Below are 27,881 nucleotides of genomic sequence, written 5' to 3' on the forward strand. Positions count from 1 at the left end.
TGTCCTTGTAACATTTCCTCTGCCCATCTTTGGCTCGTTTGCCCTGGACGAGTTCCGAGTAGAGCGCTTGCTTTGGGAGTCTCGCATCTGGCATGCGAACTATGTGGCCTGCCCAGCAGAGCTGATCAAGTGTGGTCAGTGCTTCAATGCTGGGGATGTTGGCCTAGACCAAGACGCTAATGTTGGTGAGTCTGTCCTCCCAGGGGATTTGTAGGATCTTGCGGAGACATCGTTGGTGGTATTTTTCCAGCGACTTGAGGTGTCTACTGTTCATGGTCCACGTCTCTGAGCCATACAGGAAGGCGGGTATCACTGCAGTCCTGTAGGCCATGAGCTTGGTGACAATTTTGAGGGCCTGGTCTTCAAACACTCTTTTCCTCAGGCAGCCAAAGACCGCACTGGAGGCGGTGTTGGATCTCGTCGTCAATGCCTGCTCTTGTTGATAGGAGGCTCCCGAGATAAGGGAAGTGGTCCACATTGTCCAGGGCCATGCCGTGGATCTTGATGTCTGGGGGGCAGTGCTGTGCGGCGAGGACAGGCTGGTGGAGGACCTTTGTCTCGCTGATGTTTAGCGTAAGGCCCATGCTTTCATACCCCTCGATAAGTACGTTGACTATGTCCTGGAGTTCAGCCTCTGTGCGTGCACAGACGCAAGCGTCGTCCGCGTACTGTAGCTCGATGACGCAGGTTGGAGTGGTCTTGGACCTGGCCTGGAGACGGCGGAGGTTGAACAGCTTCCCACTGGTTCTGTAGTTTAGTTCCACCCCAGCGGGGAGCTTGTCAACTGTGAGGTGAAGCATGGCAGCGAGGAAGATTGCGAAGAGGGTTGGGGCGATGACGCAGCCCTGCATGACCCCAGTCCGGACATGGATTGGGTCTGTGATGGATCCGTAGGTAAGGATCACGGCCTGTATGTTGTCAAGGAGCAGGCAGAGGATGGTGACGTACTTTTGGGGGCATCCGAAATGGAGGAGGACGCCCCATTGACCCTCGCGTTTGACAGTGTCAAAGGCCTTTGTAAGATTGAAGAAGGCCATGATTAAGGGCTGGCACTGTGGCCTGCATTTTTCCTGCAGCTGTCGCGCTGCAAAAATCATATCAGTTGTGCCCCAGAGGGGACAAAATCCGCACTGCAACTCCGGGAGGAGCTCCTCGGCCACGGGAAGATGATGGTTGAGGGACTCTCTAGCGATAACTTTCCCAGTGGCTGATAGCAGGGAGATTCCCCTGTAGTTACCGCAGTCTGACTTGTCCCCTTTTTTAAAGATGGTCACGATCACTGGATCTCTGAGATCTCCCGGCATGCTCTCCTCCCTCCAAATGAGAGAGATGAGGTCGTGTATTCGCGCCAGTAGTGCATCAGCGCCATATGTCAGTGCCTCAGCAGGGATTCCATCCGCTCCCATAGCCTTGTTTTTTTAGCTGTCTTTTAAGGCTTTTTCTACCTCGTGCAGTGTTGGGGTCTCACTGAGGTGGTTGCGGGTAGCATGTTGCGGAATGGAGTCGAAACACTCGAGTCAAAGGCAGAGTTTCGATTGAGGAGATCTTCGAAGTGCTCCTTCCAGTGGGCCCTGACTGCCTCGGTGTCCTTGATGAGTGTTTCCCCGTTCTTAGCCAGCAGCTGGGTGGGACCTTGGGTGTTTGGACCGTAGGTGACCTTGACTGCGATGAAGAATCCTCACACATCATGGCTGTCGGCCAGCTGCTGTATCTCCTGTTCTCCTTGTTGGACCTTAGCCTTTAGCTGTCTGTAATGCTGCTTTGCTGCTCCCAAGTTGGGTTGCTGTTTAAGGCTCAGAAATGTCCTGCGCTTGCAATCTATTAGTTCTTGAATCTCCTGATCATTCTCATCAAACCAGTCCTAGTGTTTCCTGGTTGAGTAACCAGTAAGGTTAATAAAGACCCCCTCAAAGGCATAGAGTATTGGGATTTGTCAATGCAAACCAATAAATCTAGACTGAAGAAGGGTAGGGAAGACCAAAAACCTAAGGACGGTAAAATGGATGTTCTGGCAAGGGCTATTCAGCATTGATTGCATTATCTTTCAGAATGATTTTGATTTGTGGTTGGTGAGGTCATACAACCACAGTCTGTGCCCATGCAGTGCTCTGTAGGCTGACTCACCCAACAGCTGTTGCGCTTTCTTGTCCGAGCTTTCGATTTTCCTTGATTAACCCTGTCATGGTGCTTCAGATTTTCGAGTGACTAATTTACTTTGGGTGGTATTTTCCCATGAGTGATGAGAATATTGCTGTTTAAGACTGCCCTTCTACTTCTCGTGCTGCCCTCTTACTGTGTTTCCTCTCTTTAGCTGGCAATATAGCACCTTTGGTAGCCAGTCCACTGTATGTCCTCAGCTATGCTTTCTAGGATTTGTACAAGATTTAACTGCTGTTAAGTATTTATAAAATGTACTTAATGTGTTGTGCCAATTTTTCACTTTGAATTGCATGTCTTAAAGATCAGAATATTCTTACTGTGACTTGTCAAATCTTGTGGACTGCCGCACTATGTAGATTTAATAAGCACCATCAAACAGAGCTTTTATGGTTTACATCAGAAAGGCCGTTTAAGCTCTTCCTTACCAAAGGAGGAGCGAGCACAAACAATAAGCCACCATCTAGTGTTTAGTTTTAATGCCCTGTCAGCGTGGTCTTTAAGGCACAGGCATATTGTACCACAGTGTCAGAATCAACCAAGGAGTGGCCAGAAACTAGAACTGGTGGAGTGAGGTGACATTAATCTTAGTAACTTCAGTGGTGAAAGAGATGGTTCATAAGCTTGTTGGAACTGACTGCAGGCTGCCTGTGCCAGCCCTGTACAAACAGGATTTCTGGGCGATCAAGGGCTAGATGTGGCTCAGCATCTGAGCCTTCATTGGCAGTTTATGGTTTACCCCTTCAATCGCAGCTATATTCTGCAATGTTAATTTAAGCACTTAAACTAGGTGGCTTTATTAAGTAAAAATATTTGTTCGCAGGTGCCTTCCAGAATTGACATTCGGGCTATACTGTTTGTAATCGTTACTTGCTTGGACTTTTTCCCAGCTTATTGAGGGTTCTTTTGGCATCAGTTTTCAAAAAGTGCTGAACATGCTTCTGAACTGATTAAAGATAATTTGAAGGTGCATGCCTCTAACCCACAGTAAAATTATATTTTAACAGGACCGAGATCTAGGAGATGAATATGGCTGGAAACAGGTTCATGGTGATGTGTTCAGGCCATCCAGTCACCCACTAATATTTTCATCACTGATCGGATCTGGTTGCCAGATATTCTTCGTGTCCCTAATTGTCATTGTTGTGGCAATGATAGAAGACCTGTACACAGAGTAAGTACATATATCTCGTGTTTATTGGTCAGCTCACATTTTTTCAGTATTGTTTTAAATATAATTTTAGTGAGTTCTTCTGCAAAAGATTGTTTGCGGTGTTCCTTTGTGTGAGAAATATGGCAGTTCTGACTAAGGGAAAAAATATAGGCCTAGAAATTGGCCTCCTCAGTGCCTCCCGTTATCACCTCCAGGGGGCAATAACTGGGCGTTAACGCATTACTGACCGGGCGCGGTGAGATGAGCGATTCTCGCTAACTTGGCCGAGCGGTTGGCGGCAGCAGTAATGCTTTGCACCACAGTCTCCTGCGCCCAGAGATCGTGATGTCATTGTCGTGCGCATCACTCCAGTTGCGCCCCGGACCCAAATTTTGGTTCCGCTCCCCCCTCCCTCCGCCTCCCCCCCGCCCCCACCCCGCAGCATCGCCGGGCGACAACACCGACAGCTGCAGGAGGCATTGTTCGGGAGGCCGGGAGCTTCGGAGGCGCAAGTAAAAGCGGATGTTGGCGCGGGTAGGAGCAAAATTTTTTAACATTATATAAATTAATTTTTTCAATTGTTCCTAGGCTGTGATCACCGCGATCAGTCAGCCCGGCACTCTGCTGCAGTGTATCGGACTGATGGGGTCGGATCGTGGTTGCCATCATGGACCAGCTCACTGGTCCCAGTGCAGAGCCTGCAGCGATGGCCCTTCTCTTTAAGGGAAGGAAGGAGCCTCGGATCGCGGCAGCACTGCACGGGACATTGTGCAACACGGCACCACTACCGGTCCCGCCTACATCCTTTAGCACTCCAGGAAGGAAGTGGAGCACTTGATTTCGCGCTCCACTTCCTTCCTGGAGCGCAAATACCAATTTTAGAGAAAGCTAGGAATCATTTGCGCCTTGCGCTAATTTTTCCAGCTTTCAAAAGTTAGTACCCCAAATGGGACGCTCCCGAATTTCTCCCCAATATACGTTGAACACAGAAGTTGACTGTGAAGGTGCTGAGAGTTCTTTTGTAGCTTTCTTGGTATGGCTGAGTGAGGTACTTAACCTCAGAGCCGAGAAGCTTCCAGGTTTGATCCATAGATTGTGCTGAGCTCACTGATCTTGGCCAGCGTGGCACTAGGGAATGTGGCAGATGGCTCCCGACATCCCTGACTTACTGGCCACTGAGCTGGGCTGGGAAACATTTGCCTCAAGGGCTCTCCTCCCATTCGCTGGAAATACGCAGACAAGGAGATCACGTGGAAATGGATCGAATACATCGTGATGCCCTCTATGGTGGAATAATGTACCTGTTGTAGAATTGGAATTGTCAGAGCCTGTAGAGATGACCTAACAAAAGTCAGTGTGTAGGGGAGGAGGAAATAGTGGTGGGCTCAGTGTGTGTTGTACTGCGACACAGTGTGACCCGACTTCCTGACGCATCTTGCTGAGCTCCAGATCTGATTGCGAGGTTCCTTTTATACTATTTTACAGCAGTTGAAAAGAAAAGACTTATTTTTAAAGTTTGCCCATCTATCCAGTTGTGTGCTCTCCTGGTGATCATGCCAAAACTCTGATACCTCACCCAGTTGTTCACTCTTTGTATGTAACTGGCTGTTTCACAGTAGAGTGCCTCAAAGCTAACCTGATCCTGTTCTTCCCAACATCCACACAAGCATTTTCTAGAAGTCGTCACTGGATATAGATATTATGTTCAGACTATACAATACTCAAGTGGCCACACCTTGAATAGTATCAAGTTTTGCTCTCAGACACACAGGATACATTCAGGTGCTGGAAAGGGAATAGAAGAATGAGTTGTGAGGAAGCTGGAGAAACCCAAGTTCTTCAGCTTTAAAATTTGGCGGGGGAAGTATTTTATAGAGCTGTATATAAAGGGCATTAATTTGATCAGACGAAAAGATAACCTGCAGGGTTAAGCTCCAAAACGGATCTGGAGCGCCTCCTTATTCAGCATCAATATCGCTGGTAGGAAATGCATGCAACATTCTACAATAGAAAAGATGCAATATTTTAGAAAGCTTCAAATGATATTCAGCCCCTAAAATGTTAAGTAGCTGGCCTATCAGTAGCCCCAATGACCATGAGCTGCCTGATGAGTATAGGTGATGTATATTATACTATTGCTAGTCGGTTAATCAGCTGCCTGCCCTCTCCTTCAATGCAATTCTCAAAAGGTTGGTGCTTGTTAATACAGCACTGGTGCATTTTGTCGTCTCCTTTCAATTCCAAACCAGCACTTTGAATGGACGAGTACTGAGCAGTTGGCACCACCTTGCAACAGCTGACAGCTGAATGGCAGTGCAGATAGTAGATGGCATCGATAAAAAGGTAAATCCAGAGCATGCTTTGGCAACAGGATAGGAGGGCGCAGATTCAAACTGTTGAAGGACAGATTTAGGACGGATGTAAAAAAGCTCTTCACACAAGCGCTTGGAATGGGCAGTGGGGGTAAAATCCAAAGTCATTTAAGAGCGTGTGGACTGTTGGCTTTTCCATAGTTATCTCTGATTTTGTTATACTGACCAGGAGCCTGATCCTTCACGCCCATAGAGCATGGAGAGAGGGTGGTGGTGGTGGTGAAGGCTGATTGTTATGCGTTCAAGCCTGCTTTTTCACAAGTTCCTCAGTTAACGATAAAGGGATTGTTCATTCCCAGACATTGCTTTTAGTATCGTCCAGCAGTCATCATCATCATAAGCAGTCCCTTGGAATCGAGGAAGACTTGCTTCCACTCTTAAGATGAGTTCTTAGGTTGCTGTACAGTCCAATACGAGAACTACAGTCTCGTCCAGCAGAGGGCAGCATTAGCACACGTAAACACCACTGAACCGTGTTTAAGCAGCACCTTTTGTGCTGAATCGAGCTGTTTGAGTTTCTACAATTAGCGATCACTATCTACTATGCTTGTCTGTGTCTCTCTCTCTGTCTTCTGTGTGTGTGTCTCTCTCTCTGTCTGTCTGTGTGTCTCTCTCTCTGTCTGTGTGTCTCTCTCTCTGTCTGTGTGTCTCTCTCTCTGTCTGTGTGTCTCTCTCTCTGTCTGTGTGTCTCTCTCTCTGTCTCTCTCTCTCTGTCTCTCTCTCTCTGTCTCTCTCTCTCTGTCTGTGTGTCTGTCTCTCTCTCTCTCTGTGTCTCTCTCTGTCTCTGTCTCTCTGTCTGTGTGTCTCTCTCTCTGCCGCTCGCTCTCTGCCTCTCTCTCTGCCTGCGTCTCTCGCTCTGCCGCCTGCGTCTCTCTCGCTCTGCCGCCTGCGTCTCTCTCGCTCTGCCGCCTGCGTCTCTCTCGCTCTGCCGCCTGCGTCTCTCTCGCTCTGCCGCCTGCGTCTCTCTCGCTCTGCCGCCTGCGTCTCTCTCGCTCTGCCGCCTGCGTCTCTCTCGCTCTGCCGCCTGCGTCTCTCTCGCTCTGCCGCCTGCGTCTCTCTCGCTCTGCCGCCTGCGTCTCTCTCGCTCTGCCGCCTGCGTCTCTCTCGCTCTGCCGCCTGCGTCTCTCTCGCTCTGCCGCCTGCGTCTCTCTCGCTCTGCCGCCTGCGTCTCTCTCGCTCTGCCGCCTGCGTCTCTCTCGCTCTGCCGCCTGCGTCTCTCTCGCTCTGCCGCCTGCCTCGCTCTCTCGCTCTGCCGCCTGCGTCTCTCTCGCTCTGCCGCCTGCCTCGCTCTCTCGCTCTGCCTGTCGCTCTCTTGCTCTGCCTGCCCCTCTCTCGCTCTCTCGCTCTGCCTGCCCCTCTCTCGCTCTCTCGCTCTGCCTGCCCCTCTCTCGCTCTCTCTCTCTGTTTCGCCCTCTCTCTCTCTGCGCCTCTCTTTGTCTGCCTCTCTCTCTCTCTCTCTCTCTCTGTCTGTGTCTGTCGTACCCATACATTATCATTGATATTGTATTGTATTCTGCACATTTCCTGCAATGGTGCTAGGGAATGTATTGGAAGAAAGAATGTATATTCATGTAGCATCTTCCCCATCCTCAGGATGTGCCAAAGCATTCACAGCCAAGGCAGACATGGCAATGAAATTGTGCACAACAAGGTCCCATAAAGAGTAGTGAGATAAATGACCAGATAACCAGGTGGCAGCTGTTAGTGCTGCAGACTCCAATTAGGTAAAGCAGAATTAGTGCAACTTAGTATGAGTTGCATTCTGCAGTAACTAAAGCTGTTTTATGTTGATGAATGCTTAACCAAATTCTGTGACCTACAAACCGTGCGCCTCCTGATTTTCTTGGACAGTGTACCACTTTGCATCAAATGCACGTACATTCTGTGTGAAAAAGATTTATTCTGTGAAGTGATTTAAAAATAATCTGATGTAGTTTAGATTTAACAGTGATAAAGAATGTGTATTATATGTCGACTTAACTCAGTGGCAGCTCCCTCGTCTGAGTCAAAAGACTGACATAAGAACATAAGAATTTAGGAGCAGGAGTCGGCCATTCGGCTCCTCGAGCCTGCTCTGCCATTCAGTAAGATCATGGCTGATCCGTCAACCTCAACTCTACTTTCCCGCATTATCCCCATATCCCTTGGTTACCTTTGTATCCAAAAATCTATCGCTCTCTGTCTTGAATATACTCAACGACTGAGCCTCCACAACACTCTAGGATAGAGAGTTCCAAAGATTCACCACCCCCTGAGTGAGGAAAGTTCTCCTCATCTCAGTCCTAAATGGCTGACCCCTTCTTGTGAGACTGATCCCTGGTTTTCGACTCCCCAGCCAGAGGAAACATCCTCCTTGCATCTACCCTGTCAAGCTCTAAGAATTTTGTATGTTTCAATGAGATCACCTCTCATTCATCTAAACTAGAAAACATAGGCCTAGTCTACTCAATCTCTCCTCATACCCCCATTCCAGGAATCAATCTGGTGAACCTTCTTTGCATTCCCTCTATGGCAAGTATATCTTTCCTTGGGTAAGGAGACCAGAACTGTACACAATATTCCAGGTGCGGTCTCACCAGGGCCCTGTATAATTGCAGTAAGATGCCTTTACTCTTGTACTCAAATCCTCTTGTAATATAGGCCAACATACCATTTGGTTTCTTAATTTCTTGCTGTACCTGCATGTTAACTTTGTGATTCGTGTACAAGGACACCCAGGTCGCTCTGAACACCAACATTTCCCAATCTCTCTGTTTAAAAAATACTCTGTTTTTCTATTTTTTCTACCAAAGCAGATAACTTCACATTTCTCCACAATTTATTCCATTTGCCATGTTCTTGCCCACTCATGTGGCCTGTCTATAATCCCCTTGAAGTCTCTTTGCATCCTCCTCGCAACTTGCATTCCCACCTACCTTTGTAATATCAGCAAACTTGGATATATTACACTTGTTCCCTCATCCAAATCACTGCTATAGATTGTGAATAGCTGGGGCCCAAGCACCGATCCTTGCGATACCCCACTAGTTATAGCCTGCCAACCAGAAAAAGACAAGATAATTCCTATTCTCTGTTTTCTGTCCATTAACCAGTCCTCAATCCATGTTAATATATTACCCCCAATCCCATGAGCCCTAATTTTGTTTAATAACCTCTTGACAGGCAGTTGAACCTTTGACTTTCTGATCTGTATTGGCACATTTACCAGCAGGCTATTATGGGAACTTTTAAGTTTTCTAAGTAGTACCTCGCAACTTATGGAGTATTATGTGACATCTACTTTGTCACAAACTAAATTGTATTTTATGAATTTACAGAAAGATAAATTAACTGTAGATACCTTCTCTGGGTATACTTTTTAAAATAATTTGGACCATTTGTTGCTGTCGAGACTAAAACAGACTTGTGTGACTTGGAGCGAGAAATCCTCAATCTGTTCAGAATCTGCAGACTGGTTGTGACTTCCTTCAGTATTTCCAGTTTTTCATCAAACCATCCATTTAAAAAAATATAAAAACCTTCCAATTCTTCAGTTAAAACATATTTCTCTCTACTGCAAACCCCAAGTTTGGTTAAATTCCTAGTTTCAGGTGATTTTCTGCACATCAAAGGGAAGATTTTGTTTCAACGGATTCATCAAAGATTTGGGGAAAGGCCAGAGAAATGGGATTAGTGTAGATGGTTTCAGTTCAGGAGCCAGCCTCCTCTGTGATTCTATGAAAGGTCTTTGTTGACTTTGTAACTGAGAAAATGTGTATTGAATTTTTAGCTCTTACCTATTTTCTGTTTTCCTCCATTTCCAGGAGAGGATCTATGCTAAGTACAGCTATATTTGTGTTTGCGGCAACATCGCCACTGAATGGGTACTTTGGAGGGAGCCTGTATGCTCGGCAAGGAGGTACTTTCTGCATCTTGATGTATATCTTGTTTTTCTGATTTCTCACTTCCTTCCTGAGTGTGCTGGGCTCCAGTTCTACAGCGGATTGCCACACTTTACCCATGACCAATCTTAATATGTGATACTAAACAGTGAATGTCACAGGCTCCCTGACTTTGGGGTGGGGGGGGGAGAAAGTGAGGTAGATGATCATAACTGACCCTGATCCTGCCCACATACATCTGCTGTGGTGTGTGTGTTATATATATTCCAAAACTTGGGATGTAAGAAGGAAGGAACTTGGGTCTGCACATTCAGCTATAATAAATGACAAAACATAAATGTAAATGATTTTTCAGTGACCTTTTACAGTTTCAAATTTGACAACTTTTCAAAAACCTAACATCATATTGAAAATAGCTTTTTGCATTGCAACCAAGATTTTCAATTACCTCAGTAAGAAATCATAGTGTTTCTACATATAGTCCAGATGTCTCAGCATCGTATTGGCATTTATCAAGCCTCCACTTCAGCTTCTGTTGTAGTTGTATTTTTAATGCAGTTTTCTTTTACGTATTGCTGGAATGTAAATCGGTCCTATTTTCTGTCCAGCTTGTGACTTCGCTGATCCTCCGAATCAGAACTCCCAGCTCCTCCATTGCTTGACATTTATTCCCCCAGCCCCAAACATTGGCCATTGTTTCAGCTGCTGCCTCCCTGCTCCAGTGCCTCAAAGCCCAGGACCCTCATGGAAGTACTTCCAAACTTGAGAATACTCTCTCTCTCTCTCTCTCTCTTTCTCTTCTGGAAAAATTAATGCTAGTGGAATTTGATATCCAAAACATGGGTAAAAATGACAAAACCATGTAATAAAATGCAAAAGCAAGATTCTGGATGCTGAAAATCTGAAATAAAAACACACAACCATGGGTGATGCTGAAGTTGTCTAGCTTTGACCACTGTCAGTATACACACATGTATTGTTTTGATGGTTGCTGCTGCAAAGTGGCTCCTGGGGGAAAGGTGAGGGGGCTGTCTGAGAAGAGGAAAGAACCCCAAGCAATGCATATCGGGCTGAAACTGAGCACAAGTACAAGATACTTGTATCGAATAACATAGTATTTACAGCACCGAAACAGGCCATTCGGCCCAACTTGTCTTCGCCGCTGTTTATCCTCTGCATGAGCCTCCTCCCACCCTTCTTTATCTAACCCCATCAGCAGATCCTTCTATTTCTTTCTCCCTCATGTGCTTATCTAGCTTCCCCTTAAATGCATCGATACTATTCGCCTCAACTAACTTGTAGCATGTTCTACATTTTAATCACTGAGTAAAGAAGTTACTCCTGAATTCCCAATTGGATTTATTGGTGACTATTTTGTGTTTCCCCAAGTTTTGTTCTCCCCACAAGTGGAAACATCTTCTCTACATCTACCTTATCAAACCCCTTCATAATTTTAAAGCCCTTTATTAGGTCACCCCCCAGCCTCTTTTCTAGAGAAAAGAGCCCAGTCTGTTCAGCCTTTCCTGGTGAGCCTCCTGGGCTGTAACCATTCTATGATTCTCCGTATAATCACTCAGTTCTGGTATCATCCTAGAAAATCTTTTTTGCACCTTCGACAATGCCTCTATATCCTTTTTATAATATGGAGATCAGAACTGTGCACAGTACTCCCAAGTGTGGGTTAACCAAGGTTTGATAGAAGTTTTACATAACTTCTCTGCTTTTCAATTCTATCCTTCTTGAAATGAATCCCACCGCTCTGTTTGCTTTTTTAAGCCTTATTAACCAGTGCTACTTTTAGTGATCTGTGTATCAGTATTCCTAGATTCTTTTACTCCTCTACCTCATTTAGACCCTTATTTTCCAAGCAGTATGTGACCTCCTTATTCTTCCTACCAAAATGTAACACCTCACACTTACCGACATTGAATTTATTTTCCAATTGCACACCCATTCTGCATGCCCTCTTGTATTTTGTGGCAGTCGTCTTCAGTATTAACTATGCCCCCCAATATGGTGGTGTGTGCAAATTTTGAAATTGTACTTTCGATTCCTGTGTTTATGTAAATGGTGAACAACAGTGATCCCAGCACCGATCCAAATGGAACACCACGTCCTACCTTTTGCCACCTACTATCTTTTCTGTTCCCTCGCCAGCTTTCTATCCATTCTGCTACGTGTCCCCTGACTCCACAGTCCACATGCTTAGTCATGAGTACTAAACAATTACTTCTGCTAAATATTCACTGGGCGGACATTTACAATGTGCTGCCCTGAATTGCAATAACACAAGACTTAATAGCTTAGTAATGAATTGAGGTGGAAGGCCTAGAGAGGTGTAAAGAGCTTAAAACAAAGCCACAGGGGCAGATGGTATTTATGCCAGAATATGGAGAGATGGAGAAGGAGTTGTGAGGCACTTAGGGTCATTATGAGAATTGATGAATGTTGGCTAGGTCCCACTGGATTGGAAACAGGCTAACGGTGCCCATTTTCAAAAAGGATGGCAAAGCAGATGTAGGCAACTACAAACCGATTAGTCTGTGTTCAGTACTGGGTTAAACAAGAAAGAAAAGAAAGACTTGGATTTATATAGCGCCTTTCACGACCGCCTGGTGCCTCAAAGCGCTTTGCAGCAAATTAAGTACTTTTGGAGTATAGTTACTGTTGTAATGTGGGAAAAGGCAGCCAATTTGTGCACAGCAAGCTCCCACAAACAGCAATGTGATAATGATCAGATAATCTGTTTTTGTTATGTTGATTGAGGGATAAATATTGGCCAGAGCATTGGGCCTCAGTTTAACGTCTCATCTGAAAAACGGCACCTCCGACAGTGCAGCTCTCCCTCAGTACTGCACTGGGAGTGTCAGCCTAGATCTTTGTGCTCAAGTCCCTGGAGTGGGACTTGAACCCACAACCTTCTGACTCCGAGGTAAGAGTGCTACCCACTGAGCCAAAGCTGACACCAAATAGTGGAATTCATTATTGAAAGTAGCCTTGAGCAATACTTATGTCACCACACAGGGTGGTTAGAATGTGCAATTCTCTACCACGTATCATTAATACTTTCAACAAGGGAATTAGTTGCTTGAAAGGGGTGAACATTAAAGGATATGGGGCGCAATCAAGAGATTAGGGGATTGTGAAGAAAAATATCATAGACTTGATGGGTTGAATGACTTCTTTCTGTGCTGCAACATTCTGTGATTATCTAATAGACAGCAGCCAACATGGATTCAGCAGTGTGGAAGATCCTGTCTGACCAACCTCCTTGGAGTTTTTTGAGGAATGTGGTGGATAATATATCCTATGCAGGATAATTAGAAATGGATAAGAAGTTGAAGGATAGAAAGCAATGCGTACCTGTTACAGGTGTCCGAGTGCTAGGTTTGATGTTGGACCTCAATGGCTTGGATGAAGAAACTCTGCAAATTGCTCAAAATTGTAGATGCTAAGTAAGCTAGAAGGGACAGTTGATACTGAGGAGACAGCTTGGGAAATACAAAATGAATTGAACAAGATATAAAAGTAGGTGTAATAGTGGCAGTAGGAAATTTAATACATATTTGGATGCATAAATACTCCATAACTTGTTGAAAGAACCCTGGGTGAAGTTGAGAGATTTGGGGGTTTTGGTAGGTTCAACACTCAACATTTCCAGCCACTGGGGGGCAGCATTCAACAAAGTAAATATAATGCTTAACAATGTAGAGCTAAACAGTATAGGATAGGTTAGAGCAGTATGTCCAGTTCTGGCCAAGAGGACATCAGAGGCACATTTAGGCCTGGGAGACAGAGAGAAGAGCCATGGAACTAGTATTAAGAGGATGGTGTTGGGAGTAGAAACTACAGATACTTGGGCTTTTCAGCTTTAAAAGGGGACAATTGAGAGGTTACCTTACGAAATAGTAAATAATATAAAAATGGTCAATTCAGAAAATATCTTCAAAATAATTTTGCCAGTAGGGCAGAGGCCCACGGGTCCAAACTGATTAATGGTAACGTGAAGACCGATGTCAGGAAGAGCTTCACATAGTGATCAACATAGGAATAGGACTCTGAGTAGGATAGTGCAGGTGAAAACCCAGGGGTCATTTCAGAAGCAATTGAATGGGATTGGAAGGTCATTCTGCCTGGATGAGCCTCGACGGGCCAAATGGCTACTGTTTTCTGTTGCTGCCTTGTGGATTTTGGCTATTATGCCAGCTTTGCAAATCTTTTCTCCAGTGTTGGTACTGCAGGAATGGTGAAGCTGGTCACTGATTAAAGCTTTGAGTGCATGGGCATTCACTCTGAAGCTCCAAAAATGGTGTAAGCTCTTGGAATAAATTAATCCCTAGATTTTTGGAAAAGCAGAGAACTTTGAGATGTTTGAATTGACGTTTTTAAGATTGAGAGGAATTGGCAAAATTAATCCAAGCAAACTTATCAAGGTTTCAAATATAAGGAAATAAGTTTTAAAAATTAGGGAGTTAGGAATATGTTGTTGGAACTTCAGTGACGCAAAGGGTAAAAGTTATGGAATAAAGTACTTTTTTTTTTATTCGTTGCCAATGTTTCCAATTCTTTGTCAAATCACAAACGCCAGAGGTCACCTTGCACACATCAAGGATCACTCTGCGCCAATGCTCTTAGCCAAAAGGCCTAGAGCCACTGCACCGTTCCTGGAAGTACTGCAATACCAGGTTCGTGCCATGGAGGTGGATGGGTCAGGCCCCCCACACATCTCCGTGGAGGTGGATGGGTCAAGCCACCCACCTATTTCCAAAAAGCATAGGAGAATCACCTTCCTGATCCAGGGAGAACCACGTTGGGGTCATGGTTACTCCCCTGTCAGGTCAGTTACGCATGATCTTAGCCAAAAGGCCGAGAAGCGATGGAATAAAGTACTGGGAAGGCAATAGAAGCAGACAGTATAAATTGGTTGGAGAGAGGGATATGGTGAGAAGGTGAGGATTGATTACAAGGATGGGCCTGTTGGTCCAAATGGCCTTTTCCTGTTGCTAAATTTGTGTTAACATCATAAACCTAATGGTATTCCATTGAAGTGTGATGATGACTGTAGTAAGTTGATCTGTGGACAGCTGGATTTTGGTAGTGTGAAACCTGCTTATATTTTACTGTGTGTGACAGCTGTACTGGTGCCTGTGCTGATACTCAAACCGACACACATTCTGGGAATTTTAAAAATTGAAGTCTGATCGTGACTCATCTTCTCTAGGGAAAGAAACTAGAAGAGTTTAGAAGTGTGGCTCCATCGTTTTGCTTGTGTGGTTAACTTACTGGAAGTCTATTGATCCAGTGGGTTTTGATGGCTTGTATTAAAGCTTGCCATAATGGTGCCTCTGCAATTTGCGCATTATTGTGCTCCTCCATGTACTCAGATTTATCCAGCAAGCCTCCTGACTGACTGTGCCCCGTAATTTATTGATCGACCATGGGCAGTAATCATAATTGAAAAGCTAGGTTGTAGGCATGGATGTGGTTGGTTGATGACCGCATACTTTACAAAAGTACTTTTCTAATAGACGTCTCAATTTTAAAATTCTCATCCTTGTTTTCAAATCCCTCCATGGCCTCACCCCTTCCTATCCCTGTAATCTCCTCAATCCCCACAACCACTCCTTCCCCTCCCCCCGGCCCAGAGATGTCTGCACTCCTCTAATTATGCCCTCTTGAGCATCCTGGGCCCCAAGCTCTGGAATTTCATCCCTAAACCTGTCCGCCTCTCTACCTGTCCTCCTTCAAGACACTCCTTAAAACCTACCTCCTAGACCAAGCCTGCCCTAATTTCTCCTTATGTGGCTTGGTGTCAATTTTTTTGTCTTATAACACTTGTGAAGCGCCGTGGGTCATTTTATTACGTTAAAAGCACTTTATAAAGGCGCTACATAAATACAAGTTGTTGTTGTTGACACCATTAATGCAGAGCCGAAGCTTGTCGGCTACCATACTGCCAGTGTTTCGTACTTCATATAAACATAACCAGGACAAGAGAAGCCTGTGAGGCCCCTTCAGTGCTCTCTCATTCCACTAGATGGTGCAAAGGCACGAACCATTCTCCCAATCTCTAATGCTGACTTCAGAGTAGGCAAAAACACGGAAATTTGGGGTCTGTTCCCATTATCTCTTGGTCTGTCTATCCATAATATTAAAATTGTATACGTTTCCACTACTTTGTATTAAATGTTTTGAGCTGGCTGTTAGTGTTTTAAGATGCATATAAATGCAGTGTCCACTAGGCTGCTTAAATCATTTCATGTACAGCCAACAGACCAAGGAGACATTCATCTTGAGTTTGGACTCCGTTTGAGCTGTGGTTCCAGAGGTATATAAACACTGGCTCGGACTTTGCGGGGCCGTTGACGGTGTACGGCCAGCGTAAGCCGTTGTAAGCTTTGTAAAAAGCTCTGCAAGTTCCGGGTTTCCTTGCGATCTCAAGGTTTGACTTGACACATCATACAAACCGACCCAACAATCACGTTCACTGGCACAGAGTTGTTCTGATTGTCCAACTCCTGTCCAGCAAATGTCCATGAAACCCTTGTGCCTGGTAACAGAAGGCGTAGGGCCTGCTTTCACTAGCGTAAGGGTTAATATAAATATAAATAAAAAATAAAAATCATCCACAAACATTTAAAATTTGTTTATGTAAATTAAATTAACTGTCACAGGATGGGAGAGTGGAGAGCACCAGTTCAAACTGTCACAAGAGCATCCAGTTGTGCTCCGGTAACTGCCCCCAAAGGAAGTGGAGTGTGGGAAATTGCACTCCGCTTCCATTGAGGGGTGGTAAGGCCAATTATGTGGCGGGAGCAGGACTTCCACGCTGGGGGCTAAAATTCCCGGCCCCAGAAGGTTACCGCCCCCAAGATGGGAGCCTGTGCGGGGAGGCAGAGGGAAGTTGAGGGGAGACGGGGGCGGGGGGCGGAGAAACCCAGGGCGGGGGACAGGAGAGGCCACATTGCAGCGGAGGTCTGGGGGGGTGAAGTGTGTTGGAGGGGCGGGCCTGGGGGCTCTGTGCCTCGGTGCGGGGAGTGTTCAGAGTGGGGTGGACGGGTTGACTGCGCAGATGGCGGTTGGTGGATGTGGTGTGGTTGGCGTCGCGGGGGCGTGGCTCCGGGGTGGCCGGGGCTGGAGGCTCGACATCCGGGGGTGTTCGGCATTTGGGAAGGATTCGGACGGGACGGGGTGGGTTGGGTGCGGGGGGAGTGTTCCCGGTGTTGGGTGGGTCAGGAGAGCCGGTGGGGGGTGCGGGGGCACGCTCTTGGGATTGGGGGATGGGCTGTTTGGGGCTGGGATTAGGAGAGACTTCTTCACTCGGGGAGTTGTTGGCCTGTGGGGTTCCCTGCCGCGGAGAGTTGTTGATGCCATTTCATTGGATGTGTTTGGGAGGGAGTTGGATGTGGTCCTTGCGGCTGGGGGTGTGTGGGGGGGAGGTGCTGGGGTGGGTGATCAGCCATGATCTTGTTGAATGGCGGTGCAGGCTCGAAGGGCCGAATGGCCTACTCCTGCACCTATTTTCTATGTTTCTATGTAAATTATTGTTCAAAAAAATAAATTTTTTTATTGCAAATGCTTCATTAAAGGGACTTAATTAAATTTGAAAATGGGAACATTTATTTTTATTCCAGTTGTGTAAATTATTTGGGGATTCCCCATAAGCATTTGAGGAATCCTCCTTTCTGATTGGAGGACCTGGCCTGATTGATCCCAGGGACGTTTCCGAACCGCCTGTGTCCCTGGGGTCTATGGGCCTTTACACAGGTGTATGCCTACAGGCCAAGGACCCGAAGCCCGGGAGCCAGCGGGTATGTTCAGATTATTTTTCCGGTTCTGAGGCGTACTCTGGAGGTACGCCTCCGACCGCAAATTCCGGCCCAATGTCTAATGCACGGCACTGTCCATTGACCACCATGCTTCTGCTTTGTATTAATGAGGTCGTTTGATCATTTGGGGGAAAGTTGTTGCTGTTTAAATCTAAACGGGGTGTTTATAAAATTCACCGTGGCTTAAAATTGCATTTTGATTATGTTACTGAGACAGCTGTAATGTTCTGAATATCCAGTGACGAGGGTGGTACCATTTTAATCCATTTCTCTCCATCCTCTTCCCAAGTTACTGACGTTAGCTGGTCCCGGTCTCTCACTGCTGACAGCCCTCCTGTATGTAAATGTTTTTAAACTCTCAGGACACTGGGCTTGACGCCTAAAACAGAAGTTATGCTTGGCAAGTACAATGCACTAGTCAGACAACACTTAGTGCTGTCTTCAGTTTTGGTTATCACACAAGAATATATATCGGAAAAGATACAGCGAAGAGCAAGAGAACTGGTTCCAAATGTAAAGAAATGAGCTATGCAAAAAGATCAGAGAAACTTAAGCTTTACAAAGAAGATGGTTAAAGAGCTCAGTGCAATTTAGAAAATATTAAATGCTATGAAATAAATCAGAATGTTACTTCAAGGTAAGTCAAGAAAGTAAGGAAATTAGTGAAGAATAAATGTTAAACAAGTGAGGAGAGGGCCTACTTCACTCAAGTATTTGGAGTGACCAGCCAGGCAAGGTAGTGGAGACTAAAATGTCAGTTTGGAATGCAGTTAGATGGCTGTAGTGGGAGATTTAGGTGCTCAGGGGGTGAGCTTCATGAGCGAAATGACCTTTTCTCATCTCTGACTTTGCTTATGTTTATATATGTAAACCTAGTATTAGGCAGTCCCTCGTATTGAGGATGACCTGCTTCCACACCAAAAAGGGATGAGTTTACAGGTGTTTCAATGAGGGACCTGACATTCTAGGTCCCGAACTACGTACTGAAGGGTGGACGATGCCTGTGCATGGATTCTTCTAGCATGGGGTGGCCATTGCACACCAGCCACCACACGGGCTTGACAGAGCTAGGTCTTGATCCAGTGGCAAGGGTTAACCAAGATGGCTGGAGACCAAGCTCTGCTGCAGACACCTCGTGCGCACGCATGCTCCTACTATCCATTGATCGCAGTGTGGGTTGGTCTGTGCTGCTCCTGGGCCCTGATCTCTCACTGCTCCTCCGCCCCGATCAAAAATGGAGCAGTCAGAAACAGGACATCAATTAGTCTCCTCTTGAAGACATCAAATATCGACACTGTTATTTGAAATACCAAAATATTAAACTCCAGCCTAGTTGAAGGGCTATTAACATTAGCAGAAACAAACAGTTCAGAAGGATGTGAATAACAACAACAATAACAGCAGAACCTAGACTATAAATGATAGCAGGACATTTAACTACTGCAGGCCTCCTGTCCTCACATGACAATGCTCTCCAGTAGGGTCCCTGGATAACTATCAGGAGCAGCAACTCTGGCTGGCTTTTTGACCCTTTTCTTTTGCCTGGAGGTGTTGAGCTAAATTGTACCTCCCGTTTACTGCCTTAGCTGGGATCTGGAACCTTCTGGTTAGTTAGCACTAAAGAGTGTGTCCTTGAGGAAACTGAAGAGCACATGCTTGGTATACTGCCACGACATCCTTCCTGTAATAAGGCTTCTATTACTGCTGTGAAACTGAGGCACGAAAGCTGTCCTTTGCTTCTACTCTAATAGTTCAATATTTGAACAGCACCACTTGTTGCACACTGTCTTAAATAGAGCTGATATAACTTCTGGGAGTAACTGGACACACTGGTCTTATTTTGTAAAGGGAATTGCAAGCATTCGTCAGAGGTTCCTGTGATTTAACTCGGTTCAGATGATGGTCTCTAATGCTGCTTATGCTTGTGTAATTTGGCCATGTCCATTATTCCTTTGCTGCTCCCATTGTTGACAGCTACTACCTAAAATTTAGTGTCAAAATTTCCTGTCATACACAGAAATAAAGGGAACAAAATATTCACTTTCTCCTCCTTGCTGCAGTTACTGATTTACACCGAAAACAAGAGGGATCTTGTGGGGCAGTCTCATCCAATACGTTAGCTGCTAGCTACGTGACTAATTGCATTTCTGATTTAGTAAATAAAAAATTAGTAATAGACACCGTTGGGCATGTGATCTCAATATTCATATTCATACAGTGTATGCATGTGCACTTGAACCTTTTCTGCGTTGTTGGTAATATAAGCTGAAAAGCAGAGTGAGAGTATTTTTTGCTAAGTTTTGTATCCTTTGTTACTGAACGGTGGTAGATATTTGTTGAAGTAAATTACACATGAAGTACATTTACCTGTACTGTGTGTAAGGGGTGTCGCCATAGGCACACCGGTGGCTGGTCAGTAATTTGTATTAACACTGTTAGAGGTATGCAAGACATGAAAAGGCACGTGCGACTTCAAGGGATTGAAAGGGAAGTTCAACATGTCAGCAAGAACTTAATCTTGGAATGATCAAAGCGTGACACTGGTCTTTCAGATAGGGTCAGAAACCTTAAATTTACTGAAGAAAAGGCTTGATGAAATGCTGGGGAACTGGAAGAACTTTTGGATGGATTAGCCAAGATGGGCTGAAAAGCCCCACTTGGTTCTTCACTGACCTCAGCATTCCCTCCCCTTTCCTCCAGCCATTTTATTAACCATTTCCAAACTTTACTCTGAATTGCTATGACTTTCAGCAATCTCCCATGATTAACTTTACCAATAGCTTTTTGGGAATCTAAGAACACTGAATCATATAGTTTCCATTGCCAACTTGGGATGTTACTGAAAAGTCAAACAGGTTAGTCAGACAAAGACTTCCCTTTGTAAAGTTGTGTTAGCTGTTATAAAGAAAGATAGGTTTGCATTTATATAGCGCTTTTCATGACCTTCAACGTAGTCACTTGTAATGTAGGAAATGCGGCAGCCAGTTTGCGCACAGCATGGTCTCACAAACAGTAATGTGATAATGACCAGAAAAGTTCCGTGTGGGAAAAGCAGGCTGAAATGATGGGTCTACCAGGGCAGTCCTGTTTATAGATCTTGGGAAGGAGGTAGAAGTGGGCTGTATGCGGTTGGGGGAGTATGAGGTTGGAGGCCGTGGAAGGAAGATCTCCATTGGAGAGGAGATCAGTGATAGTCTGGGAAATGATGGCTTGATGTTCAGCTAGGAGAAGGTCTCTTGAGAGTTGGCGTTCAGCCTCCGCAAGGTAGAGGTCGGTTCGTCAAACCTTGTCAGCAGCGCCAACCTTGTCAGCAGGTTTAATGACAATATTTGAATCGGACTGAGAGAATGGAGTGCTGCAAGTTCAGAGGAAAGTAATTTATTGGCTGCAAAGCCCTTTGTTCTGTCTTGTGTGAAAGGTCCTGTGTAAATACAGGTTCTTTTGTTCTCTTTTAGTGTAGGTAGTTGTTTGAAACTCACATTTTCATCCAAGCTATTAACTAATTATTTTTCTGTATAACTGTCAAATAAATATGTAACAGCAAAATATAAAACTATTAAAGCCGTGTGAACACTGATCATGTAACTGATTTCAATTTTGAATTTGTGCTTTTATCTATAAACAGGCAGAAGATGGATAAAGCAGATGTTTATTGGGGCATTCCTAATACCAGCCATGGTGTGCGGAACTGCATTCTTCATAAACTTCATTGCAATCTATTATCATGCATCACGAGCTATTCCTTTTGGAACAATGGTAAGCACGTCAGCACTGAACGCAAGCATTAAATGGTAACTGGCCAAGGTCAAGTCTTCACAAAGATAAGTATAAATGAGGAAAGCCATTCTGCTCATCCTTCCATAGAAAATGGTTTCCTCCCCCCACACCATATTCACAGCCTTCTGAATGATTTCAAAGGTTTCGCCTACACTAACTATCCTTGAAGTTCTTTTTAAGTATTGAATGCTCTTCGCGTGCAGACATCCTCCATGACATTAGGCTGAGCTTGACTTTTACCGGTTTAACCCTATGTCCCTGTTCACTTAGTATTTTATAGATCGCTATCAGGTCTCCTACCATTCTAATCATAAAGCTGAAGAAGCGAGACATACGCTAGTCTGCACTCATAATGGCATCCTCTAACACTTGGGATTGTCCTTGTAACTTGCTGGCTCAGTTTCTAAAATTGAAAGGAGCACTCAGTGGCTTGACCGGAGAACTATAAAGTTTTAGCAAGATGTTTCATCTGCTGATTTGGTGGTATAGGGCAGCATTCCTTTAACTTTAATAATTGATGTTCCACATTGATTGGATATTCGTCTACTATCATTCCCAGTTCATTCAGCCTCTCTCCCTAGCTAGTTTAATACCATTCGATGCATAAATGTTTCATATTCTTTCTTCGAATGTTTAATACCTTGCATTTGTACATATTGAATTTCATCTGCCATTGGTCTGCTTCATCAGACTCAACCACCATAACCTAGCTAAGCATTATTTGCCAGTTGGACCAAAATGCATTTTATTTCTGAATCCACGTTGTTTATCTGTAAGGGGGCCCAGCCTCGTTCCCTTTGGGGCCCTACTCAGCACATCTCTCCTAACTAGTGCCTGCTGCTTTCTTTCTTCTCACCGTCTTTACTTATCCACTTCTGGGTTTTCACCATGGAGACCATTGCCTTGTGATTTGACAATCCTCGTCACTTCTTTTATGTAAAGCTTTATCAAAAGGTTTCTGACTGTCAAAATACACTGAAAGGAAGAAGAACTTGCATTTATATAGCGCTTTTCACAACATCACGACACCCCAAAGCACTTTACAGCCAATTAATTACTTTGGAAATTTAGTCATTGCTATTTTGTAGGCATCCATAGCAGCCAAGGACCCCAAAACATCATCATCATCATAGGCAGTCCCTCGAAGCGAGGATGACTTGCTTCCACACCAAAAAGGGATGAGTTCACAGGTGTTTTAATGAAGGACCTAATATTCCAGATCCAGAACTAATCTTGGAAGGTGGAAGATGCCTGTGCGTGGATTTTTTTCACGTGTGGTGACCGTTGCACACCAACCACCACACGTGCTTGACAGAGCTAGGTCTTGGTCCAATGGCAAGGATTACCCAAGACGACTGGAGACCAGCTCTGCTGCACGGACCTAGCATGCGCACACATCGCAGTGTGGGCTAGCCCATGCTGCCCCTGGGCCCTCGCCTCTTATGGGCCCCGATTACTTCCTTCTATAAACTCTTGCCGCTCCTTCGCCCCTCCTGCTGTGCCTGCCCGCACTGCAATCAGCGACCTGACTTCACAGCCGTCGCCCTCCTGCAGCAGCACGCGCTGCTCCCTGCAGTGGTATGATGCCGCACGCTGCTCCCTCCAATGGCCCTGACCTGCTGATGGTCTTACAGGCTGGGACCGCGCCGATTTGCTCAGGACACCCCAAAGCAGTTTACAGCCAATTAATTACTTTGGAAATATAGTCATTGTTATTTTGTAGGCATCCATAGTGGCCAAGGACCCCAAAACAGCATTGAGATGAATGGCCAATTAATCTGATTTGATGGTGTTTGAGCAACGGATGTTGTCCAGGACACCAAAAGACCTTCCATTGCTCTTCTTTCAGTAACGCTATTTGTATCTTTTACGTTCCTCTGTGTAATGTATGTATGCTTAGGTTTACCTGCCACCAGGGGGAGCGACTGTCGGAGGTCATTGGGCCACAGACACACACGTGCAGCCCTTGTATATAAAGAAAGCTTCCATGTTTAATCCTCACTTTGAGAGCGAATAAAGCAGAGTAAGGTTGCACCTGATTGAGTTCACGATACTAAGCCTATAGAGTTTTTACATTTGGCGACGAGGCACAATACGAACTTTCTCACACAAAACAAAAAAATGAGCATCGTTGGAATCCTGGAGCGATTCGTGGAGAGAGAAGACTGGGAGGATTTTACAGATCGTGGCCAAGAAGATGGCTGAAGACGCTGACGCAGTTAGGCACAGGGCAGTTTCCCTCACGGTTTGTGGTCCAGAAAATCTGTAAAGAAACCTCATAAAGAATCTGCTCTCACTTCCAACGGAAAAGACCAATGAGGTATTGTGTGCTCTGATTCGGGACCATCTTAAACCTAAAGAAGGCATCATTATCTCGAGATATCGTTTTTCCAAGCATGTTCGTTCTGAGGGCCAGGACGTGGCGGAATTTGTTGCCGACCTGAGACGTCTCGCTGGGCCGTGTAAGTTTGGAATCACGTTGGAACACATGCTGCACGACGTCTTTGCAATAGGCATAAACCACGAGGTGATCCTGAGGAAGCTGCTAGCAGTGGAGACGCTGGATCTGAGCAGGGCCATCACGATCGCCCAGGCTTGCCTGTCCACGGTAGATAGTACAAAGCAGATATCCTCGCAGAACTCCACGACAAGTACTGTGCACCAGATTGTGTCGTCGGTTGGCAAATCTGCACCTGGCGGGGCCTACCCGACTGTGTTTGCAAAACCTGTCGTCATCATCATAGGCAGTCCCTCGGAATCGAGGAGGACTTGCTTCCACTCCCTAAGTGAGTTCTTTGATAGCTGAACAGTCCGATACGGGAGCCACAGACCCTGTTACAGGTGGGACAGACATTTGTCGGGGGAAGGGGTCGGTAGGGCTGGTTTGCCGCGCGCTCCTTCCGCTGCTTGCGCCTGGCCTCTTCTTGCAACTTGCGTCGAGCATCAAAGAGCACAACGCCCTCCCGGATGGACTTTCTCCACCTCGGGCGGTCTGCGGCCAGGGTCTCCCAGGTGTCAGTGGTGATGTCACACTTTACCAGGGAGGCTTTGAAGGTACGAAACCTGTAGCTGCTCGAAGTTTGCCATTGGGCACGAATCCGATTTCATCCTGTTGGCGTTGTGGGGGCAATCATCGGCCTCATCAGTGCCGTTTCAGACAGTATATTTGTAGAGGCTGTGCGAAAATAGGGCACATTCAGCGGATCTGTCCGCAGTTCAGCAAGTGCTTGATGATGACTGATCCGGAGCGGATCCGGCAATGCAACCCGAGATACCCGGGGGGGGAGTGTATAGTGTACATTCGTTCCTGACAAAGAGCCAACTGATAATGATTGAAGTAAAATTGAACGAATGGAATTAGATACTGGTGCGAGTCAGTCAATTACGAGCCAGAGGACTTTCGAAAAGCTGTGGGACACCAAGGCCGTGAAACCCAAGCTGAGTCCAGTAAATGCAAAATTGCGTGCCTGCACCAAAGAGCTCATACCAGTGATTGGCAGTGCAGCAGTCAAGGTGTCGTGCGATGGGGCGGTTCATGATCTATCGCTGTGGATTGTTCCAGGCAATGGTCCAACTCTGTTCGGCAGGAGTTGGCTCGAAAAAATAAAGTGGAACTGGAACGATGGATGACGCTTCGTGTGCTCAAGTGCTGAGCAAATTTCCCTTGCTGTTTGAACCGGGCATTTGCAACTTCACGGGAGCCACGGTGTAGATCCACCTGGACTTGGATGCAAGACCTGTCCATCACAAAGCCCCATACATGAGGGAGGAGGTCAAAATCGAACTGGACAGACTTCATTGTGAAGGGGGTCATTTCACCGGTCGAATTTAACAAATGGGCTAGTCCCATTTTTCCTGTGCTAAAGAGTGATGGCACTCTCAGGATTTGAGGAGACTACAAGGTTACGATCAACCAAGTTTTGAAACAGGATCAGTACCCGTTACCAAAGGCTGATGACCTGTTTGCAATGCTAGCCGGGGAAAAGTCGTTCACCAAATTGGATCTGACGTTGGCCTACATGACACAGGAGCTTGTCGAATCTTCAAAGAAACCTGCGTGCATCAATACGCATAAAGTGCTGTTTATTTACAACAGGTGTCCTTTCGAAATTCGCTCGGCTGCAGCCATATTTCAGAGGAACATGGAGAGTTTACTGAAGTCTATCCCTAGAACCGTGGTGTTCCACGATGGCATTCTGGTCACAGGTCGTGACACTGCCGAACACCTGCACAACCTGGAAGAGGTTCTACGTCGTCTGGACAAAGTGGGGCTCAGGCTGAAACGTTCAAAGTGCGTCTTTATGGCACTGGAAGTCGAATTCCTGGGAAGGAAGATTGCTGCAGACGGCATCAGGCCTACGGACTCGAAAACAGAGGCCATCAAAAATGCACCCAGACCCTAGAATGTGATGGAGCTGCGTTCGTTCCTTGGTCTTCTCACTACTTTAGTAATTTCTTACTTAAATTAAACACATTATTAGAGCCACTGCGCATGCTGCTCAGAAAAGGCAACAACTGGATTTGGGGTGTATCTCAAGACAGGGCCTTCGAGAAGGCTAGAAATCTGCATTGTTCCAACAAATTTCTGGTACATTATGACCCGTGCAAGCATTTAATATTGGCCTGTGACGCCTCATCACATAGGGTTGGTTGCGTGCTTCAACAATCTAATGAGTCGGGCAAACTACAAGCCGTTGCTTATGCGTCGAGAAGCATGTCTAAATCGGAACGAGCCTACAGCATGGTAGAGAAAGAAACGTTAGCCTGCGTATATGGGGTTAAAAAGATGCACCAGTATCTGTTTGGCTTCAAGCTCGAAACGAAGCCCAATCACAAGCCACTCATATCTTTGTTTTCAGAGCATAAAGGTATCAATACCAACGTCCCGCAATCAGAGGTGGGCACTAACATTATCTGTCTATGATTGTCATTAGCCATAGACCTAGCACCAAGGAGGTCATTGGGCCACAGACACACACGTGCAGCCCTTGTATATAAAGAAAGCCTCCATGCTTAATCCTCACTTTGAGAGCTAATAAAGCAGAGTCAGGTCGCACCTGGTTGAGTTCACGTTACTAAGCCTATTGAGTTATTGCATATGCAACAATCTGAGCTGACAGACAGTTTGGTTTAATGTCTCATCGGAAAGATGAGATCTCCAACAATGCAGCATTCCCTCAGTACCACACTGACGCGACAGGCTAAATTATATGTTCCTGGGATGGGGCTTCAACCTTCTGACTCTGATGTGAGAATGCTACCACTGAGCCACGCTGACGCGTGTAGAGTCAGTAAGGCTAATTAGACTGGTATGTTACTGGACTACTAATCCATAGGCCTGGACTAATGATCGGAAATGTGAGTTCAAATCCCACCACAGTAGCTGGGGAATTTAAATTCAGTTAATTAAATAAATCTGAAATAAAAAAATTAGTATCAGTAATGGTGACCATGAAACTACCGGATTGTCAGACCCCGAACTGGTTCATTAATGTCCTTTCGGAAATCTGCCGTCCTTACCTGGCCTGGCCTACATGTGACTCCAGACCCACAGCACTGTGGTTTGACTCTTAACTGCCCTCTGAAATGGTCTAGCAAGCCACTGTAAGTTAGCACTATGGGAGTACCTTCGCCACACGGACTGCAACGGTTCCACCTTCTCGAGGGCAATTCGGGATGGACAATGAATGCCGGCCTTGCCAGTGAAGTCCACATCCCGTGAACAAATAAATAAATAAAATTTCCTGAAACCATCTTGACTGCCATGTATTAGTTTATTTTCATTCAGTCATCCTTTTGTTTTCTCCCAATGATCTATTTTGCCAAGTTATTAATAGAAGACTAATGGGTCTGTAGTAACTGGGATTGCTATCTTGCCACCGTGTTGCTTTTTTACTAATCCCGAACCCTTTGTCCATCAACTCTTTCCTGATGACAATCCACACTCTAGACTTATCTGTTAGCCCACCCATTGTTTTTTTTCTGTGTTGGACCTCCCATCATAATGATGTTGAAATTGTTCAATTTAAATGTCAGAAGTCCTATGTTGGGTTGCATGTTTCTGAATCTTTAGTTAATACTGGAATATGTATTTAGTTAGTATACATGTTCATTATTTTTACCTCATTCTCCATTTATTGTTTTTTAATCCTTACAGGATCTTACTGCTTCTCTTAAAACTGGAAGATTTTCTTGCTGTTGCGTTTGGCTTCTACCATTTATAATTCCCTCTTTACTCCTCCGATTACCTTTTTCTTCAAGGTCCCGGTGTTCTTGGGTTTCCAGCACCCTTTCCGCTACTTGTTCTATTTCACATTATGTTGTTTGTTTAGTCTGTACTTACTGGTCCTTGGCATTTATCTTCCATTCTCAGCAAGTACATCTTTAAAGCAGATCCTGATCCTGTGCCGCGATTTCCTTTAGTACTACCCACAATTGATCCATTAAAGCTCTTCACACAATCACTTAAAGGTAGCCTTTTTAAAGCATTTGCAGTATTGATTTGCAGTATTCATTGATCCTAAATCACATCAAATGTAATCATACTCTGCCCAGGGGTACATAGTTCCATTGCTAAAGTATGTGGGTAATGTATTACTGAGTAGAGGTGCAAATTGCCCCTTGTGACATCTGTGATACAATGGAAAGAAAGAAAGAGAAACTTGCATTTATATAGCGCCTTTCATGACCACCGGACGTCTCAAAGCGCTTT

General features: G+C 45.4%; 1 protein-coding gene and 1 pseudogene across 1 annotated transcript in view; one reads left to right on the forward strand and one right to left on the reverse strand.

Annotated features, from left to right (window-relative positions):
• tm9sf3 (transmembrane 9 superfamily member 3) overlaps positions 1 to 27,881 on the forward strand; it is a 154,188-nt gene that overhangs the window by 82,908 nt on the left and 43,399 nt on the right. The window contains exons 7-9 of the mRNA XM_070865918.1: positions 3,165 to 3,331; positions 9,486 to 9,580; positions 21,018 to 21,148. Coding sequence (XP_070722019.1) covers positions 3,165 to 3,331; positions 9,486 to 9,580; positions 21,018 to 21,148 — 393 coding nt within the window. The remainder of the gene's footprint in view (positions 1 to 3,164; positions 3,332 to 9,485; positions 9,581 to 21,017; positions 21,149 to 27,881) is intronic.
• Positions 14,212 to 14,441, reverse strand: LOC139235203 (U2 spliceosomal RNA; annotated as a pseudogene).

Source organism: Pristiophorus japonicus, chromosome 22, assembly GCF_044704955.1.
Source record: "Pristiophorus japonicus isolate sPriJap1 chromosome 22, sPriJap1.hap1, whole genome shotgun sequence".
In the NCBI taxonomy this organism is placed as follows: domain Eukaryota; kingdom Metazoa; phylum Chordata; class Chondrichthyes; family Pristiophoridae; genus Pristiophorus; species Pristiophorus japonicus.